Here is a 23,039-nt window from a genome sequence, read left to right as displayed (position 1 = left end):
ATGGCTAAAATTAACAAGCCAGGAAATAAGACATGTTGGTGAGGATTTGGAGAAAGGGGAACCCTCTTACACTGTTGGTGAAAATGCAAGCTGGTGCAGCCGCTCTGGAAAACTGTATGGAGTTTCTTCAAAAAGTTGAAAACAGAGCTTCCTACGACCCAGCAATTGCACTACTGAGTATTTATCCCAAAGATAAATGTGTAGTGATCCAAAGAGGTACCTGCACCCCAATGTTTATAGCAGTGATGTCTATAATAGCCAAATTATGGAAAGAGCCCAGATGTCCATAGACAAATGAATGGATAAAGATGTGGTATGTGTGTGTGGTATGGACTACTACTCAGCCATCATAAAAATGAAATCTTGCCATTTGCAATGATGTGGCTGGAACTAGAGGATATTATGCTAAGTGAAATTAATCAATCAGAGAAACACAATTATCATATGATCTCACTCATATGTGGAATTTAAAAAATAAAACAGAGGATCAACAGAAGAGAGGAATAAATAAAACAAGATGAAATCAGAGAGGGAGATAAATAAGAGACTCTTAATCTTAGGAAACAAATTGAGGGTCACTGGAGGGTGGAAGTACAGGGTAGCCGGGTGATGAACATTAAGGAGGGCATGTGATGTAATGAGCACTGGGTTTTATATAAGACTGAGGACTCACTGACTTCTACCTCTGGAACCAATAATACATTATAATACATTATAAATAATATATATATATTATTTAAGATTTAAATAACTTTTTTAAAAAAACAAATATAACTATCAAAAATATAAAAAATAAGTTAAATTTTAAAAAAGATTAGTAGGTCACTTCTCTACTTAAGTTGTCCTTTGACTTTATAAGTTTAGAAATAGAAGAATATAAAAATTATAATTAAAGAGTAATTTATCTTTATAATCAAAATTCCTTAAAATCTGTATGATCTGCCTGCCGACTTCCTCTCAGATCACCTGTCTCTATAATCCCTTTGAATAAATATATTCTAGCCATTCTGATCTTCTTACCATCTCTTGAATATGTCATGATTACTATTATGTCAGAAGTTTTCAATACGCTGTTCCTTTTTCTTGGAATGTCTCTTCCTCTCAAATCCTTTTCTATTTGGAGTATCTCTTCTTTGAAATTCTGTGGCTACCTTCTCATGTGATTGAAGTCCTAACAGATGTCACCTCCTCTAAGTGATTTTCTATATACTTTAGCTAAAGCAACCAACCACTCTCTATTCAATTTCTTTTTCTTCAATTTTCTATTTTTATGTTCTCTATAGTACTTATCCAGAGGGGGTGAGTGGATAATGTGACTTGGAAGAGTGTACTATGAGGCTGAGCTGAAATGAAGCAGCAAGTTTCAACATAAGACTAACACAAAGTTGGAGATGACAACCAGTCTATCAAGTACATGCATTTTCTCTACAATAGCTGTATAGAATCTTATTTTTTTCATCATGTGGGTACTTCTACAGACATAAGTGGGAATAAAATTTTTTCTACATAATTTGTATAATTATACAATAAGTACACAATTTTACAATAAGTACATTATACAATAAGTATACATTTTTAGCTGTTGGGTGAAATGTACTCACGCTCACTTTTCCATTGCGATTGTCTTCTTCTCTCAGTGCCAAAGCCTTCAGAAAATTATCTTGCAGGTCTTTACCAGCACTTGTTAATGTCCTATAAAAGGCAGGTCTTTGGTTACAACATATTAGAAAACAAATATATTAAAAACATTCAGGGGCCAACAATCATGCTTCTTTATTCCAAGTGACAATTTCCTTATAACACAAAAACTACAAACACAGTCATCATAAGTCACACACAATTATTATAATTTACTATATTCGTCAGTTTGAGGAATGCATGTATGAATAATTAGAATCAAGTCCATAAATAATATACATGTGTATATCAATACTCAAGCTAGATACAGTTAATTTCATTTACATGTCCATTTTATTCTTTTTATCACACCATGCAAATTTAATATATTCATACCTCTCACTACCCAAAATAATTTTAGATTGCTTATAACTTAAACACAACTTATTTATTTAATACAAGAAAATTAAAATACTAGAAACCTAAGCCAATTGCCTCACTAGTATACAGCATTAATCTTACCTCTATGAGGATATGAGAAAAGCAAAAAAGGAAAGAAACTAGGTTGAGTCGTCTCTGTTAAATAAAAAGAAACATTTAGAGGGACGCCTGTGTGGCTCAGCAGTTGAGCATCTCCCTTCAGCTCAGGGCATCCTGGGGTCCTGGGATCAAATCCAGCATCAGGCTCCCCATGGGGAGCCTGCTTCTCTCTCTGCCTATGTCTTTGCCTCTCTCTCTCTCTCTCTTAAAAAAGAAAGAAAGAAAGAAAGAAAGAAAGAAAGAAAGAAAGAAAGAAAGAAAGAAAGAAAGAAGGAAGGAAGGAAGGAAGGAAGGAAGGAAAGAAAGAAAGAAAGAAAGAAAGAAAGAAAGAAAGAAAGAGAAAGAAAAAGAAAGAAGAAAGAAAGAAAGAAAAAAAGAAAGAAAGAGAAAGAAAAAGAAAGAAGAAAGAAAGAAAGAAAAAAAGAAAGAGAGAAGAAAGAAAGAAAGAAAGAAAGAAAGAAAGAAAGAAGAAAGAAAGAAAGAAAGAAAGAAAGAAAGAAAGAAAGAAAGAAAGAAAGAAAGAAAGATTTAGAATACAGGGTACCCGGCTGGCTCAGTTGGTGGAGTATGAGACTTGATTTCAGGGCTGTGATTTTAAGCCCCATGATGGGTGTAGATACTAAAAAAAAAAAAAAAAAAAGGATTCAAGAGATGTTATAAAATAAGTAAGTTATGGGAATGTAACATATAGTATTCTGTAACTATATCAATCATAATTAATAATACTTGTATATTTGGCATTTGCTAAGAGTAGATCTTAAAAGCTTTCATCACAAAAAAAGAATTTATAGCTATGTGTAGTGATGGATGTTAATTAAATTTAGTGGGGTGTTCATTTATATACACATATATACATATGTTGAATCATTATGTTGTACATCTGAAACTAATATTCTATTGTCAATATAATACCAATATAATATGCTATATATATCAATTATATCTTGATAAAAAAGCTTTTAAAGAATTTTAGAAAGCAATGGTTTTCCCTGAACTTTTTAAAAAATTTATGACATTAAGCTACACTGAACCACATAATGAAGAGTGATTTCAAGAGTGATTTTTGAAATAATAATCCTTTCTTCAAACAGCAATTTCCTTTTTATTCAACATTTTTATTGTTTCTGCTAGGTACTAGGAATTGTATCAGGCAAAGAGATGAATAAGACATAATTCCTGTTCTCGAGTTGCCTGCTATTTCATAGAAGTGTATAGATACAGCCACATTATAATGTCCTACCATGTGCTAACTGTAACAAATAGAGATATGGATGGAGTGTCAGAGGAGTTCATGTGAGAATATCCTATCTATTCAAGGAAAAGTGACTTAATTTTAAGTTTAAAAGCAATTATCAAACAAAATGTTAAAAGATAATATAGCATCATCTTGGGGTGGGAATGGAAAAGAGATAGAGGTATCAGTAACTACAGAAGAATAAAAGGATGGAGATTTAAACCTGCAAAGTGCCCGTGGATAATTGTAAAGCAGTCACAAAGTAGTACAGGAAGTTAAGGAGAAACCATATGATATTAATAAAAGATAATAGTTTTATAGACATACAATTGTAAATATTTAGTTAAGGTCACACAGCTAATCATAACAAACTCAAACCCAGGCAGTCTGGTTCTAGAACTCATTCTCAGAACCACTAGGCCATGCTGCCTCTCTGGGAAAGCCTTATTTTATGTTAAGGATTGGACCGTGTCTTCCAGGGGATGTTGAACCACAAATATCTAATGCAAGGAAATAAGATCATCAAGTCTGTGTTTTAGAAGAATATTGAGCAGTATGAGAAACATAGCTTGGAAGGAGAGTAACATTATAGGGATTAATTTGGGGGCTATTACAAAATTTTAGCAAAGATGATGGAGATCTGATTTAAAGCAGTGGTGGTCAGGATAGGGAGGGACAGATTTGGGAAATACCTAAGAGGTAAAACAGACCTGGTGACTTATTTTTGTGGGGTGTTGAAAAAGAGATCAATACTAGGTTTCATTAAATCAATATAGACCTGTACAACATGTAACTTACTGGTTTTGTTGATCTAGAAATGCAACCCTTTAAATTGATCATAACTTGTCTTCCTTTTGCTTTTCTAGCTTCATGTGTCTTGACTTGTATCAACATCAACTAATCATCCAAATATCTAATATCCATAGAAAATCGCCACCAATGGACAGAATAAAATATTTCAGAAACTTTTTAATTTTTAATTCATTGTTCTTTCCAAAAGTAACTCTTCCATATTGCAATATAATTTTGCATGCTCCAATATTAAATCTCAAAAACATCAAATGTATTTTGTCAGTTGCTTGCTCAAAAAACATGTATTGTTTCTCCATTATTCACAAGATAATCTTCTAATCACTTTGTCAGTTTTCCTATTTGTGGTCTGTATTTAAAACAAGAAATTCTCTGAATTTTAAACAGAAAACTAGTTTTACAAGTACATCAGTTATGACTAGTCCATTTATATTACAGTCACAAATCACAGCAGCTTATACAAGATTATTCCTCAATAGTGCTATGCATCAATAATAGGTTGACTGAGGCTCTTCATCTTGGAGGGATAAACTAAGAGGCTGAAGAAACAGTTTCCACCTAAGACATCTTTGGTTATTGCACAGAAGGAAAAGAGAACATGGCCACATAATGGCTCTTAAAGAGTCTACTTATAAGAGACTTGTGTCACTTACACTCACATTTTATTGGTCAAAGGAAGCACCATGGCCAAGTCTGAAATCAGTGAAATGTATAATCCTGTCTTGGGAAGAGTAGCAAAGTATTTGTAAATGGTAGTCCATGTGCCCCTTGCTTCCTATAGCATAATCAAAGGTTAAGAGTAGATAGCTCAGTAAACAAGAGCAATAAAGAAAATGATTTCTGAGTGAAATTTAAAAGTACAGAAATTTTGTTAAACAACGGATTTATTGCAATATAACCAAGTACAGATCCTTTTGAAAATTAAGATCGCTAACTTCAGCTCTGAAACAGAACCTTGCCCCCAACACCACATACCTATATGATAAAAATCACAGCTGAAGCAATGAAACAGACTGGTACGTGGTCTTCTATGAGAGTTGTAAATATCTGTTGGTTTTGCCTCCCCAACAATCTTCCCTTTTGTACTGGTCACAGAACCCTGATTTTTATTTGGACAATTGTCTCTCCCATATTCTATACCTTGATAGAACAGTCAATCAAGTTACCCACTAATGTAAAAACTCACATCCCCCAAACCTTTGCTAATGAACATGCTGCAAGCTTGACCAATATCACTTCACTTCATAAGAATGTACATCATAAACAGACACAAGCATGAAAATCATTTGGAGTTATAGTGTCTATTCTTCATTCCTGCTACATAGCTTTATCATTCAACTTTCTCTTCCTATCAATGATAATCAGTATTGGTACTCTAGAGGTCCTAAACATTTACATATAGTAAGTCTACTTTCCACTCCTCCTACCTCTCCAAACACATCTCATTTTGTTGTAAATCTTCAGAATATTACAGAAAAGTTATAATCAAATTTGATAACCAACCCCAATCCTACAACACCAAAGGTGTATCTATCAATTTTGCATGGATCCTTTATTTTCTATAGCTTATGTATATATTTGTATAATCACAAAAGCATACGTGGTATGATTTGGTGAGTTGTTATTACATACTCTGCCACTTATTGTTTTATTTCTATTGTTGTTATTGTTCTTCGGAATAGATGTTTATGAGTGCCAAGAAAGATCAAAGTTATCCCCAGATGCATCAGATGTGAAAAGTTGGAAAAATAGATTTCTAGGTACCATCCATTAATGAGGAAAGAAGTCCTAAAATTCTACCAGGCCTAGCAGATATCTGGGCCAGGCAGGAAAAAAGAAATAGCAAGAAGTAGAATTCTTGCTGCCCCTGGACACTTACTATATCAGACACTGACCTCTCTTCCTCCATAAAAATTAAACCCTAGTTTTTAGGGCTTTTAGCAGAGAATGTAGCTTCCTGGAATAAAGACTACATTTCCTAGCTTCTCTTCCAGGTAGGTATATCCATATGACTAACTTTTACACAATGGAATCCAAATGAAAATTCTGTTAAACTTCTAGGAAGTCTACTTAGAGAGGAGGAAGGTATACTTTCTCCTCTAGTTGGAAGGCAATATAATGACAATTGCTCCAGCTGCTGTCTTGACTTAAATTGGAGGCCATGATTATGGAGCAACAAGAGAAAGAAACAGGGACCCTGACACCCTGGTACATCAACCCAGCCTTGATTGATACCATCTGGACTGCTAGAAAATAATTTATATTTTGTTTCATAGACTGTCATTTTGAGTTTTTTCTATGAATTTTAACTAAACCTAATTCAAAAAGATACATTCACCATATGAAATTTGCTCACCCTTCTGAAAAAAGATGTTGCAAGACTGGCTTGATGATCAAATTGGACTTTAACTTCATTTGTAATACTTTAAGGATTTCCTTGGAGACTGTACTACTTATGTAATTAAATTGAAATTGTTTTTAATAGAAAGTTAAGTCTTTCAAATGGAAGCATGACATGATGGAAATTAAACTGAAATATAAGATGGGACATCAGTCTTTAATTCCTATTCATTTACCAACTGATTTAGTCCAAGTCACATTTTTCTGAATCTGAGTTTCATGATAGACTAAATAACTTCCTAACCTCCAGCTGCTATAAAACTCGAGCTTTAAAATGACCACTCTCTGTTATTAATCACCAAATATTAATTTTATAATCAGTCTAAAAATCATTTTATACTGACGATATATTAAGATCATACTATTCCTCCTTTTTTTTTTTACTATTATTTAAGTCTTACATACATAGACATCCATTTCCTATAACCTCTATGAGAAAGATAAAAGTATTCTTGTTACATAAACTGGGAACAGAGAGGATAAGGTCTAAAACTCCTAAGCCAAATGCAGCAAAAGCAAAAAGTTATATAAATAATCAATTATTATACCACACTACATCTGAGAACCAGAAACTTCTCAGCAAGGGGAAATATTGGGCAAGAAAGTTAATTCAGTATGTGGTAAGAAATTCTTAAATCTTTAACATGCATTACTCTTACTTAACTAGATTTATTTAACAGTCAGTGACCTGAGAAACCTTGCTTAAACAAATATTACAAAAGGAGTCACTTCCTCAAGAAGTAAAGTAGGCCTATTACAAAATATTAGGGTTATAAGTTTTATAAAGTTAAATACTCCATCTTTGTTGTTTACACTCAAAATGTTGTTTTATACTTTCAAAATGGGGTAAAAGTTGTATCAATGAGTTATTTTTTACCAATCATGTTTAATCATTAGCTAAAGGCATTTATATAATCCTACATGAATGAATCTAAACAGATTCTTAATTCTCAGCAATTAGACTCGTGGTTTTATGATTTAATTATGTTGTTTGTGTCTTCATATATATTTGTACTACTAGATTGACACTCCAAGAGAGTAAATAACAAAAGAAAAAAATGGAAAGCTGTTAAAATAGAAACATTTCCTTGAGTTCTTTTCTTCTTATTATTTGTTTTTAGATTTTATTTATTAATGAGAGACACAGAGAGAGCGGGAGCGGCAGAGGAAGAAGCAGGCTCCATGCAGGGAGCCTGACGTGGGACTCGATCCCGGGTCTCCAGGATCAGGCCCTGGGCTGAAGGCAGCGCTAAACTGCTGAGCCACCCGGGCTGCCCTTAAGTTATTTTCTTAAGAGTTCACTTATTTTAGGGGGTCCCTTCGGCCCAGGGCATGATCCTGGAGTCCCAGGATCAAGTCCCCATGGGCTCCCGTCATGCAGCCTGCTTCTCCCTGTCTGTGTCTCTGCCTCTCTCTCTCTGTGTCTCTCAAGAATGAATGAATGAATGAGTGAATGAATGAATGAATGAATAAAATATTAAAAAAAAGAAAGAGGTCACTTATTTTAAAGATTACAAAGTCTTTCAGTAAATCTTCATGAGTTATTAATCATCTCAGAATTTTAAATGTAAAATTAGGAGTTTTCTAATAGGCAAGGTTTGAATAATCATTGAGATGTGTTCAAATAAGCAGTTTCTGAATAAACACTAAATCAAATTTGAGATTAAATCCATCTTGATAGCAATACTGTTCTATCTGTTGGGCAGTCATTATACTAGTCTCTATGTCAGGTATTTTGCAAATACTTTCAATTATCTTCAAATCAAGCCCAAGGGAGGACATTTTTATTTCCACTTTAAAAATGAACTTGCTTATAATCAGTTGGCCTTCAGTTTTTAACTTAAATGTCACTAACTCCAAGGCTTTATTTTACCATACTGAAGCCTCACAATATATCAAAACATCATTTGATGCCTTAATATTCTTACAGAAAACAATGAGAATTCACTGGTGAGAGGAAACTGAAATTAACAGGAATGGGGTAGGGTGAAGGTGCAACCTCCATCAGGAGGTGCCTCTAGGAGTAACCAGAGGCTGGTGGTCTTGAAACCTCTGTGGGAAACTAATCAGCCATAATCATCACTCCAGTCTAGACCAGAATTCTGATCAAGCACTTGTTTAGACATAGGTTTGATTTCTAGTCAGTGAAATCTGGCATAGCCTACATTAAATAATTCTAGAATTTCTATCCAATTCATCTGCACTTGGAATATGTAATTCAGCTTCTCTGTGCCTCAGTTACTTTGAAATGATGTTTTTGTACACTCCGTTTAGAAAAATTTAGTGGAGAGTATAGTAAAATGTAATGGATGAGCAAAAGTTTATTGTAAAATTTCTACATTATCTTCTTAGAAAATGAGCACACATCTATGAAAAAGCAGTTTTCAGAAACAGCTTTATTTTCCATGGATAAGTTTACTGACAAAACTACATGCATGTATTTGTGTGGTCTCAAATAATAGAAATTTATTTTTCAGAGGCCAAAATGGAAAATTGTTGCAAACTTGATAAAAAGTATGATTTTACTTATCACAGTGTGTAGATTTTTAGACAATTTATTTGAGTATTAAATATGGGAGATATATTTCTATAGTACTTTTATGTAGGGCATCTGTTACTTTGCCTTATACATTTTCTACAGGACAATGACACCTTCTTTGCTTTGCTATTTACATAAATTAGAGGAAAAAATCCTGCTTCTCCTCAAATAGCGTTTTAGAAATTTCTCTAACGTGGTAAACATCTTCACAATCCTCCTTTCAGAGTATTATTTTACATTTGCTCTGTATGATCAATCTGGGCTGCTATAACAAAATACCATTGATTGGGTGTCTTAAACAAAAGAAATGTATTTTTTCACATATCTAGAGACTGGAAGTCTGAGGACAGGGTACCAACATGGTCTGCTTCTGGTAACTGCTCTCTTAAGCAACTCACTGTGTTTGTACTAGCATCTCACTGTGCTTTTACTTTGCATTTCTCTGATTACTTTTTGTTATATACATACTTTTCTAAGTTGTATGTCCTCCAAAGGCTACATGATTACCAAAAATGTATAGAAAGAATAAAAGCAACCAGTGAACAATTTCAAATCCTTTCCTTTGAGCATTAATACAGTAGGAGAATCTACCTTTAATATCTAAGGGATTATTTTTTAAAGATCTAAGAGGGAAAAATTGTGGAGCTAAATGCAATGTGTGGTTTTTGATTCTCCTGTATTTTCCTGTGAACTATTCTTGGTGGCTTTTTTCTTTCTTCCTTCCTTTCTTTATTACATTTAATTGAAGCAATGTTTCTTAGAAGTCCAGTCAATCAGGATTATATCTAGAAAGATTTATGGTTTAGGAATTTTTACACTACATACTGTGACTTCTATGGAATTTCCAGGAGGTCATCAATTTAATATTCTAATTACTTTCAGAAAGAAAAAGACTTCTTGAGAAATGAGATTCATTTATTGGTAAGGAGGAATGAGAATAAAATTTCCACTAAGATAAATGGCATCACTCCCCCTTCCACCCTTTGTTTATAAATTACCAAATGTACAGTAAAGCTATCAACATATCTGGGAAGAAGCTTCAACTGTTCGAAGCACACAGAAGAAAGACAAGAAGCACTAACATGTACACTCAACAGCTGTTCCTTTCATCTTCTATTTTGAGGAAAACCCAAGTGCGGTCCTGAAATCTGTGGTATCTTCCATCACTCAAACTACTCCCTCCTGGATGAAAAGTTGAGCTTTTCTTAGAGGAACAAAATGGCCTGGCTTCTGTTGGTGAAAGAGTCTCTGGACTCCTCTTTTTTTGGAGCATCTGTCAAATTTCTCTAGTTAATTCCTAAACATGGAAAGTTAAGATGTTCTCAAACTTTAAGGGGGACAAAAAGAAAAGGTTGCTCAGAGAGGAAATAAATGTGTTTAGTCTCTAAATGTGATTTTATTCTGAAAACACATTAAAATATGACTTTATTTTTACTCCCTTCTGGGAGGCATCAAAATCTTTTATCTGATTTGAAATAGATTTCCTGATCTTCTGGTTGCATAGTGAAAGCCAATGAGAAAACAGAAAACAAAGAAAGTAAGCTTTTGTTTGCTATGCCTGCCTCCAGACTTCTCTCTACCTGTGGGAATCAGCCTCTTGGCTCCACAGAACACTGAGTACATAGGCTTTAGAAAGGTGAAGGCCTTTAGGCTCAGCATCTTTAGGCTGTACATGCCTAATCTCCACGTGTTTGTCTCTAGTTCACAATATTTGAAAGATTCTATTTAGGAAGGTGAAGAATTTGACATAATGGAATTCCAGGGAGCAACTTCTCACCAGAGACAAGCAGTCAAAACAGAAGCCCATACTGCACAAGATAGCAGGGACTGTCACACATCAGGGTGGTGGGTTCAGAGGAGAAGAGAATATACGGATAAGGGGAGGGAAGAAGAAAAGGGAAGAAGAGATGTATCCATGTGAGACTTTGGGGAAGAAAGATGCCTGAAGAAGACTGTTAGGAAGTCTTGCTGCATTACCTCCTTTGTATAAACCCCTATGTTGCTTCTTATAAAACTGGCAGTACTAAGAGGTTAAGTATGACCTCTAGTGACAGGGAGAGTTTAGAAAAGATGAGACATTAGAATGAGAGACAGAGACAGACAGGGGAGGCGGGAGAGGGGTGAATGGAAGCGTCCCAGACTGCGGTGCCATCTAAAGAAGGTTCGGCTAAGCCACGTCCTTGAACCAAAGTCAGCCAATAAAGATTCACGGGTCCACCCTAATATCCCTGTCACACTCCATCATCAAGGGAGAGCTGCCCATCAGAGGTGTGGCCATGGTGCAAATGCACAACAGGTTTCAAAGAGCAGCATCTGAAGGGACCCTCAGTTAACTCTACTCTCTATATAAAATGTATTCTCACAGCCACAATTTTCGTCCAAACCAAAAATCTTGAGGTTCAAAAACACCAACGTAATAACTCAATTATCACAAATATAGTCTCAAAATAAAACTATTATCAACCATAGGTTTCTTGAAAACACCTTAAGGCTTTATGCAGAGCAGGGTGTCTGAGTGGCTCAGTTGGTTAAGTAAGCATCTGACTTTGGCTCAGGGCATGATCTCAGAGTTGTGGGATGGAGCCTCATGTTAAGCTCTCTGCTCAGTGGGGAGCTTGCTTCTCTCTCCCACTGCAGCTTCTCTTGCTTTTGTTCTCTCTCTCTCTCTCTCTCTCTCTCAATAACTAAATAAAATCTTAAATTTTTTTTTAAAAGACTTTTCACAGGTCTTTTTCTCCTTAGGGTATATACCTCTAGGGATGAATGGCCAGATTACTGTGCTTTAAAGATACTTCACTTGGTACCAGCTAGATACACAATTAGGTTCATTTGTCGATTTTATTTCAATTTGAAAGATATTTCAAATTTTGCTTTATAGTTAGATAAAAATATGTATAGAATTCTAAAATCAAATCTAATTTAGAAGTTTAGAAAAGTCTAGTTTTCATCTCCAATTCTATCTACCCTATTCCATCCTCTCCCTTCTATACAGAGCATCATCATTTTGTTTTATTTTTAATTCCAGTTAGTTAGCATACAGTGTTATATTAATTTCAGTGCACAATATACTGATTTAACACATCCATACATCACCCAGTGCTTATCACAAATACACTCTTTAATGTCCATCACCTATTTCACTCATCCCTCTCCTCTCCCCTCTGGTGACCATCAGACCGTCATTTCTTGATTTGTCTCTTTTTTTTTCTTTCCCTTTGTAGAGCATCATTTTTTAAAAGTATCCTTAAATTTCTTTTTTAATTGTAACAATTTTTAATATAAGCATACCTATTTGCTATCTAGCTAGATAGCTAGGTATTTATTTATGTAAATAGGAGCCTCCTACACACACTTTCCTCAAACATGCTTTTTAATTTAAGCAGTATATTCAGGGAATTATACCATAGTAGTAAGAGACATTTTGCAACATTTCTTAGTTAGATAGTACTCCATTGTAGGGATTTATCATGGTTTAGTCACTTAGCTACTGATAGTAATTGGTTTGTTTCCTGTTATTTGCTATGATAAATACTGCTTTAATGTTTAGCTTTCGCATAGGTCATTTCATGTTTTTGCCACTATATTTTGGGGATAAATCCCTAGAAGTAGGATTGCTGGTCAAAGAGTACATGAATATTTTATTTAGTTAAATATTACCAAATTCTTCTTCAATGTGGTGGGGCATTTTGCAGTCCTCCCTACAATTTATAATAGTGCCAGTTTCTGCACAGCATTGACAAAGTATTTTGTAAAGTTTTTACATTTCTTTTGGTCTAGTAATGAGAAACTCAGCATAACTGTGTATTTATCTTAATATAAACTAAACATATTTTCATATGTTTAGAGACCACTTGCACTTCTATTTATTTTTTTTTCCTCTTTATCTTTAAACTGTATGTTGATAGCTCATTTTTCTATAGTATCATGGGCCTCTTTCTTCTCTATATTCTTCTTTAAACATTAGGAATCTTAAGATTTTATTTATTTATTCATGAAAGACACAGAGAAAGGGGCAGAGACATAAGCAGAGGGAGAAGCAGGCTCCCTGTGAGGAGCCTGATGTGGGACTCCATCCCAGGACCCTGGCATCATGACCTGAGCCAAAAGCAGACACACAACCACTGAGCCACCTAGGTGCCCAAACATGAGGAATTTTAGCTCTTTCTGTGATATAAGTAGCAAATATTTTCCCTAGCTTTTCATTTGTCATTCTATTTTGCTTATGGTGCATTTTACCAAGAAAATGTTTCATTTTTATGCTATTAAAATAATTTATAAATGTTACAAATCATTCCCTTACTATAGATTTTGAATCACCAACTATAGAGAAATCCATCCATATTTTCTTCTAGAACTTGAAAGTTTTCTTTTTTATTTCTTAATTCAGGGATCCCTGGGTGGCGCAGCGGTTTGGCGCCTGCCTTTGGCCCAGGGCGCGATCCTGGAGACCTGGGATTGAATCCCACGTCGGGCTCTCGGTGCATGGAGCCTGCTTCTCCCTCTGCCTGTGTCTCTGCCTCTCTCTCTCTCTCTGTGTGGCTATCATAAATAAATAAAAATAAAAAAAAACAGGTTTATTTCTTAATTCATTTTAACATTTATATCTCTAATTCCTTGGCATTTATCTGGATGTACTACGTAATAAATTGATCCTATTTTAACTTTTTTTCATGTGGCTATTTAGTTATCCCAACAACAATTATTTACAAGTCAATTTTGGTTTTTCCATTGATTTGAGATGATGTCTTTCCATATACACTTGGGTCTATTTCTGTTTTCTATTCTATTTCATTGCTTTGTCTGTTTGTGTATCAGTGCCACATTATCTTAATAATAGAAATTATATGTTTTAATATCTGGTAAAGCTAGTTCCTCTCATTGATGTTCTTTTTCATGGGTGTTTTGTGTGTGTGTGTGGATATTCTTGGTTATTCGCTTTTCCAAATGGATTTTGTAATTGAATTGGCAAGGTCATTAAAAAAAAAAAATCAAACACCGATGACCATTTACCAGGATTACTTTAAATTTCTAAATATCATAGCTTATGATTTTAAAGATGGTTGCCTTAACTAAAACGGTATCAAAGACTGGCATGAAACTGGAGTTGCAGCTTCTCTGTGTCATGGTAATCCATGTGTACACTAGCTCCTGTAGATGATGTGAACCTGAATTATTGCTACCACTTTCAAAGACAGGAAGATATTCTACTTGTCATAACTCCAGTCCTAAATTTTCTATTAAGCCAATTAAATGTAGTATTAGATTAAAACCATGTGTTTGAGGAGTCTAATCATCAAACTGAACTCAAAAACTATCATACTGTATATCACTCTATTTTTATCTAATTTATCTATTTAGAAGATTAATCTCTCCTATGGCCTATTTTGGATAATTGCGTTTATCTACAAAATTTATCTATGTCATCTAATGTTCACAAATGTCTTTTCATAGTGTTGCATAAAGTAGCCTCTATTGATTTTTTAAAAGTCTTCTGTTTTAATCTTTATACCCATCCTAGTCACTTCTCATTCTATGTATTCATAGTTTTTCCCTTTTATCTTAGTTGGGTTAGCTAGTAATTTAACTATTTTGTTCATTTTTTCCCCCAAAGAACGAGCATTTGGATTCACTCTACATTTTTTTCTTACTTACTTTTGTTCCTTTTTCTTTTTTTTTTTTTTTTTTTTTTTTTTTATTGTTCCTTTTTCTTTTGTTGGGTACTCTGTAGTCCTTCTTCTACTTTTTCAATTGGGTGCTTAATTCATTTTTATTTTTTCATTATATTGAAATAAATCTTTAATGCTACATATTTTTCTCTGAAAACTGCTTCAAATATGCCCCATTGATTCTGATAGTTGTATTTGCACTATTCTTATTTTTAGGAAATTCTGCTATTTCTTTTTTTGCATCTTCTATCCTTCTCTTGGAATGCACTGTCCTTGGAAGCCAAATGCCACAGAAGAAAACCAACTATACTGAGGCCATCATGCTGTGAAATGCCCAAGCTATATGAAGAGGCCTAGAGTATGAGCTGCCAGTTGGGGAAAAAGAGAGAGAGAGAGAAGACAGAGAGTGTCTTATAGAGAGATCACTGAGGCTCCAAATATATAAGTGAAGAAGCTATCTTGGAAATGAATCTAGCTCTAGCCCCATCAGATGTTACCAAACAAGCAGAGACCGGCTATCCAGGCAAGCCCTTCCTGAACTCCTAACTCAAGAGATGTGAGCAAAATGAAATAGATGTTCAAAGCTATGATGTGTTTTACAGAAATAGACAACCACAACAAATATTTATTTAGAAGGTATAGAATGAGAAGGTATAGCTTGAGTGGATCAGTCAGTTAAGTGTCCAACTCTTGACTTCGGCTCAGGTCATGATCTCAGGGTATAAGACAGAGCCCTGTGTTGGGCTCCACATTGAGCATGGAACCTGCCTGGGATTCCCTCTCTCTCTCTGCCTCAATACCCCACTTGTTCTCTTGCTCTTGCTCTTTCTTTCCCTCTTTCTCTTAAAAAGAGAAGGATGAAATTTATTTCTTGTGAAAAAATATAAATATTTTTATGCTCAAAATAAATATTTTTCACATGCAATAACTAGAAAGCCACATTTTATCTTTCATTTCACAAATATATCTATTATCCATAACTAGCTATTCATTAATACATACTCTAAAAATAAAAGTACTGGATTTAGTAATAAACTCTTGTTAAAAATATATTAAATCTTTAAAATCAACTTTCATGTTAGCAAAATATTTCCTTCTTTCTATAACTTTTTTCCTCTCTACAGTTTCTTTTGTAATATTTTGGACCATACAAATATATAGATATGGTAGAAAACTTTAAAGTCTAGATAATAAAATAAACTACTCATTTCTGGCAAAAAGCATTATGGCCCAAGATATTCTGGTGGAGAATTTCACCTGGTTGGAACAGAGTTGGTGGCACAATTTTATATACATACACATATATTTATATATATGCTATAAATTTTATATTTAACAGAGCAGAATCAAAGAAAATATGGTTTTGTTCATTTCCACTTGAAGACACTCTCTTTCTCAGTGAGAGCAGAATCTATTTGTATTTTCCCAATTATTAAAGCAATCAAGTGTGGTAACCTGAGTTAACTAGAACTAAATATTTCTAACTGAAGCCAGTAATTTGATATCATTTATTAACTGATGTCCCAGGAAACATTGATATGTTGCCCCAATAAAGAAAACAAACTAGAGTCTATTACAGAGTATTTGTACCTAAAATCTTCCCCAAAGTGCACAGAACGTCATTACATTTTTATCTTAATGTTTTCAGCCCTTTAAAAACATTAATAGATATATTACTTAAATAAAAAGCTTTTTTATGCAAAATTCTAATATTAGTCGTGAGGAAATCTTAGGTTTAACATTGAAGGAAATTTATACACCTGAATTTCCGTTTTTTTTTTTAATTTTTATTTATTTATGATAGTCACACAGAGAGAGAGAGAGAGAGAGGCAGAGACACAGGCAGAGGGAGAAGCAGGCTCCATGCACTGGGAGCCCGACGTGGGATTCGATCCCGGGTCTCCAGGATCGCGCCTCGGGCCAAAGGCAAGCGCTAAATTGCTGCGCCACCCAGGGATCCCTACACCTGAATTTCCATGTATAAAACTAAAACTCATTCTAAGAAAAAAAAATTTTAATATATGAGACTATTTATAGTACAATTAGTTGATACCTTAACTTAGAATATACATGAATTAGAAATAACAATGTATATGTTATCTGAATAAATATATTTTATTTATGTATATCTTACCTTTCTATCATGATTTTAATTCTAAATTAAAGATTTTTAAAATGTGCTATCCTTTACAAGAAATAATTGGATTAGGAAGTCATTTTTTAAAGCAGAGACTGTTAGTCATTTTGACATTGTTGGCATGTTGTCAGCTGAAAAATCTACTGTAAAAATTTGATTGCTACTTACATAATCTACTGAACAGGAAATGCCTTTGTAAGAACCTTAAGACCACATATTTTATTGTTTAATAAAATGAACAAGTAATTGTAAAAACTACACTTACTATAAGATATTTGAACCTCCACAGAGTAAATGATTTTTAAAATATATTATTATTGCTCACATAGTTTAGTTGAACAGTTCTACGGTTATCAGAATTTTGGCTTATACTATAAGTGCACACCTGACCAAATATTGGCACGAATGTTTCAGTTAACAGAGTTACCAGAAGCATGGCCAATGTCACTTATCCAGAATTAACTATACATACATATATATACATATGTGTGAATATATATGTATGTTAACTATATGTGTATATATTTATATAAATATATGTGTATATATATTTTAAAGTTACTTTATCAGCTTTCTGCTAAATTTAAAAAACCCATCACTTCCAAGAAAGGGAAAATATTTAACTGAGAAGCTCTCCCTATGTAGTTATAGCATAGTTCAATATATATGAAGAAGCAATTTCTATCCATAATATTTTATGATTTTAGAAATGTGCATCTAATACTTTTTAATATTTATAAAGTCTAAATTTTATACATTGCTACAGTTTGAATCATAGTGAATGATTAGTTAATGTTAACTAAAATGAAGTTAAGTTAGGGATAATGTTTATATTAGGATAAGAGTGGTAGAGGTTAAAAGAAGAGACACGGGGCCAAACTCCAACATTTTTGATATGACTAATTAATAATAATAAATAATAAAACAATCTATTTTTAAGCCACTTAAATAAGAAGATATTACCCAAGCAAAACCCAAAAGATATTTAAGCATTAAATTATAGTTTATTATGGGTATAAATTATAAAATTATATATTAAGGTGTAATCTGCCTATATCAGATCAGCCAAACATATGTAGACAAGTGCATATTTAAATATATGAAGGAAAGAGTTCAATATGCTGTCTCAGGATTCAGCTGAATCAAATAAATCATAATGGGATAACCTGTACTTATTATCAATCAATAAATACTAATGTTGGCTAAATGTTTTCTAGAGATAACATAACTGTCATGTCTTTTTCATAATTTTATATGCCACACGTGCAAGTACAGGTTTAAGCACAATAAATGATTGCTGAATAGATAAACAAAACTTAATGTTGATGGACAGATCAGGCCTGGAGTGTGTGAAACTTTAAGTGGCTGCATTTGTTTTATCCTACTATATATAGTCACTATATAATATTTAAATTATAATGGCATTTAATAGACTTTTAAATTCTGTATAATATAAAAATGACTATATTATTTAGAGAACTCGTAATGAGTAAGGAGTTTGAATGACCAGAGAAAGAAATTCACAAAAAATAATTTGTACAGATAAATTTTCACTTCTTTCTTTTGCTTTGCAGCAAGTACAAAGTGAATTTTATAATACATAAACTTTTTTCTGTTTAATAAAGTTATTAAAAATTATATTGTACTTTCAATGTTTTTTCCAAAATCCCTTCTCCTCTCAATTCCCAAAACACATAAATATATACTTTCCATCAACTAAAAGTATTCATTAAAATACATATTTAATATGAACTATTAAATATGTTTCTATGGTAGCTCATTTGCTGCTACAAGCAGCAAATCACAAAGTATGTTCAGTAAGAGACTAAGCCTACAAGAATTCCATCAGGAGTTTCCACTGTCATCTGCTGAAACTCCACATTGCACACTGCCATATTTTTTAAAGGCAGTGAAAAGTCTTATAGTGAAGAAACCTCTTTAATCTTGCCTAAACTCAGTGTTTCCAAAATTTATTTCACCAAAGAATCACTTTTGTCATTTCACAGAACATCCATTAACATACGTGCAACAAGTATAAACATAAACATCTTTGTTTTTGGAAATTCTGTTTTAAAAATTTAATTTTTTTAAAGATTTTATTTATTTATTTATGAGAGACACAGGCAGAGAGAGGCAGAGACATAGGCAGAGGGAGAAGCTGGCCCCATGCAGGGAGCCTGATGGGGACTCATTCCCAAAACCAGGGATGGGATCACACCCTGAGCCGGAGGCAGACACTCAACTACTGAGCCACCCAGGCATCCCTGTAAACTTTTTAATAGTTGAACTCACATGGTCTTCCTCTCTACACCAAAGTCTTACCAAGATGCATTCAATTTCCTCTGTCTTCTTCAGCAATACTCTAAATCCAACCCATCATCATCATTTATGTTAAATATTACAGTAGTATCTTAGCTGGTGTCTCAAATTTAACTCTCCAATTAATTTTCCTCATTGAACCCTAAAAAATGTGTGCATATGTGTTCCTTACCTGATCAAAGCCCTTTAATTGTTTCCTGTAGAATTTAGAATAAAACATAAAAATAATAAACCTGTCATGAAAGACTTTGCAAGATGTTTCTTGCCACTCTCTTCCCACTAACGTCTGAACACACTGGCCATGTATAGTTCTTAAAACAGGTGACATCTTTCTCACCTTAGGTCTTCATACAAAATACTTTCTTTGCTGAAAATTCTACCTGGGATTTGTTTTATTTTGTCTCTCTAATTCCTGCTTATCTATAACATGACAGCTTAAACATCAGATCCTGAGAGAGTCCTCTCTGATCTCCATTCTAATCTGAGTCATACAGGGTCTTATTACACAATTTCAATGAAAATTAATCATGGCATTTGGAAATGCAGCAGATTAAAATGTTCTCACACCAGATGGTAATATGAGGGGAAGAATGAGTTAAGCAAATAATCGTATCCTATCAAAATCGTAATTCACACGAACTCACACAGAGATGAGATGGTAAGGTTCTCCTCAGAGAGATAAGACAAAAATGCATTGTAGTCATACTACCAGAGCCTCTTGTATCTTAGAGTTTCCATATTAGACAGATGGAGATTTAAGAGCTTAGCTCTCATGTTTTACAATGGATTTTTTTCTTATTTTTCTTATGATACACCTTCTGTCCTTGATTTCCTTTTTCATCATTCGCCAGTGGCTCAGCAGTGGCCTAGTACCATGATAATATCTAAACTACTTGGAATACCTACCACATTATTTTAGAGTTCCCATAAATTCACTTAGAATCCCTTTCTTTTTCTTTATAGCATTATAACATTTATTTTTGTGCTTATTAAATGTCTATTATCCTCACTGAACTCAATCTAGTGAGACCAAGAACCTTATTTACTTTCCTTAACTCTTTCCACTCAAAGAGTAGCAGAGTGCTTCAATAAATACTTGAGAACAGAATGAATTATTATATGAATCACCTACTGCATCAGTTACTCTGTTAAGAATTAGAAGAAATGTGATAATATATAGTCCCTTCCCATAAAAGGTTATAAATGCAATGGGAGAAGACAGAACATTAAACAAATAATTAGAAGAGAGTTTGATAAAAGCTATGAGGTACAGTGTACACCAAATAAACCTGTAGAGATGGTATATAATACGACATCAAAAATATTCTAAAGTTCCCTTACCTAACATAATGCTAAGAAGGAAAATACTCATATATATCTTCCACACATTTATAGATTTGATTGAATTAACCCATCTGTTTCTTTGAAAAAAAAATGTTTAATCCTCATAATGATCAGAACTACCAACCACAATGAAGCAACATGGAAATGAAGAATTCAAATAAGCTTAACCAAGTTTATATGGAATACACATAAACAGAGAAATTACATTTCAACAATGTCTAAGGAAAGTTAGAAATAAACTTCATGTATATTATTTCTCACAATTATCTTTTCTGTCATATGAAATATTTATTTTCTGTTCATATTATGACTAAAGCACGTAAAATAATTTCTCCATCATGTTTTTCAGAAAGGGGAAAATATATTACTAAATGTCTTAAGGGAAGCAAATTTCTCTTTTGTAACAAGGTTTTAATTTGACTAGGACATAAAGATCAGAGCAAGAATTGAATCATCTGCTTCTCTGATCCTTCTCTGTGGTTAGCTGCTCTGATAATTATCAAGTATAAAAAATCCCCATCAAAGGAACATAAGAGAGCTTTGCAAAAGTTGAAAGTGTTTCTCAGATAGCTCCCCACTCATCACTACAAAGGTTTCTTATATGGCACTGAAAAAACATTACTTGGGGCCATTTGTGAGGTATTAAGAACTCATCATTATTTCTATGTTTCAAGTACACAATATTTACTTTACATCATGGAAATAAAATCTACAGACAGAGAAAATATACACTCCAGCCCTCTTATTTGAACTTTTAGAGCTTTCTAGTTTGCTACTCATGTGTAGGCTGGTGCTGGATACCCTGATGTATGATCACCAGTCCGTTCTTCCTCTCTCTGTTACAGACAGACCTAGTCTTGGTTTCTGGCTAAAGTTGCTCATTATAGAGTCATTTTCCTCCAATCTCTTGTGTCATCAAAATAATCATAAAAGTCAACATTTATGATTGCAGTTTATTAGTTAAACTGTCTACTTTTTTTTTTTTTGCCCTTGTTTGGGACATTGGAATTACACAGTCATATGTTATTAATCTGCTTCTCCATTTCCTCATATGGTAGAGTTGCTGCTTATATTCAAACCATAATTATTTTATTGATATTCATACCTAAGTAACATAATTAAATATATCTTCAACTATTTATGTTTGTGTTCTCTGTTTATTAAAAATTTTTCAGAAAGACACAAGCTACTATAAATTCACCATATACCTCAATGTTCTTAGGTGTATACAACCGAATACATTCTGGGTAGGTTAAGCATAAATGTAATTTATCAAAGAATCTTAAAGAGCATACAGAACTTCAAAGAAGGTCAGAAATCCAGACTGAGAAACTGCTGGAAAATGCTCAATCAAAATGACTGCTTTGGCAAAAACAATATTGCCTCACACTTGGTCAAGACATTGCAGCTTTTAGGGACTCTATACCTTATACCCAAAATACTAAGAATGAACTCCAGAATATTCTCTACTGTTGCCCCCAAGAACTAAATGCTTTACTTACCAAAAGAAATATTCCCAATGTTCTTGCTTCCATCACCTCCAAATCCAAATCTCTTGCAATGCATTGATTAATCAAACTGAAGTCACATGTTTATGCCCTAACAGCATGACAGGCTAGGAATATGATCTTTGGCTTCTACTGTAGGGAAGTATTCTATGTTTTCTTAAATTCTGTATTTGTCTCAGTTCTGTCTATTGTCTATTGATACCCACTAACTACAGAGCCAAATTAATAACCAAAATTGTTTATATCTCCTTTATGATCCAGCTTTCATGAGCATATAGAGATTATATTACAAACTCAAAAACCAACTGGGACTCTAGACTCCCAACCATCTCCTTTATCTAACTCTTAAACCAAGCCTATATTTCTTCTGCCCTAAATCATCCAAAGTGGCACACTGAACAACCAGAGACTACCCATGTTGCCCAGAGCCTGATGTTATTCAACCTACCCAATCCTAAGCATTTCCCTTGCCCTGCCTTGTCTTTCCCATGAAAAACACAATAAAGGCTCTGGTCATGCTCTGCCCCCCACTCTTACTTTTGCTTGTAGACAAAACCTAGTGCTTCTCCAGTGTGGCCCTGCACACTATGTCATACTCCCTTCCCTTAGAAAATGTAAATGATAAATTCTTCTTTCAAAGGTAATTATCTCTTTGTCTGTTACCTTCTCATACCGAATTGAAACAAATTCCAGGATACAAATTTTAGAACAGAAGCCCAAGTCATATAAATCTGAAGAACTGTCCAGATACAGGACAAGTGTTCCAAAGATTTTGTATAGCCACAAATATGAAAAATAACCAGTATTATCTCATTTGTAAATGAGATCATTATATTAGTATAAAGTTTTCAGTTAATTAAATTTAGTAAGAGAAATTATAGCAAAATCCAATTTAGGAAAACCACCAATAGGTCCTTTATTTTTT

At 33.6% G+C, this 23,039-nt stretch overlaps 1 protein-coding gene across 19 annotated transcripts in view; it reads right to left on the bottom strand.

The window, feature by feature from the left end:
• The window catches only part of CFAP299 (cilia and flagella associated protein 299), a 628,121-nt gene that overhangs the window by 402,285 nt on the left and 202,797 nt on the right, over positions 1–23,039 (bottom strand). For 17 of the 19 annotated variants that reach the window (XR_012023431.1, XM_072810634.1, XM_072810641.1 and 14 more), the window contains one exon: positions 1,602–1,692. Coding sequence is in view for 18 of the 19 variants with exons in the window: in XM_072810634.1 (XP_072666735.1) it covers positions 1,602–1,692 (91 nt within the window). In the remaining variant the exon portion in view is untranslated. The remainder of the gene's footprint in view (positions 1–1,601; positions 1,693–23,039) is intronic. The other 2 variants (XM_072810638.1, XM_072810644.1) reach the window with 1 other exon arrangement.

Source organism: Canis lupus, chromosome 33 (genome assembly GCF_048164855.1).
Source record: "Canis lupus baileyi chromosome 33, mCanLup2.hap1, whole genome shotgun sequence".
NCBI classification, from domain to species: domain Eukaryota; kingdom Metazoa; phylum Chordata; class Mammalia; order Carnivora; family Canidae; genus Canis; species Canis lupus.
The sequence above is the reverse complement of the archived record's forward strand: the minus strand, read 5'-3'. Positions and strand labels throughout refer to the sequence as shown.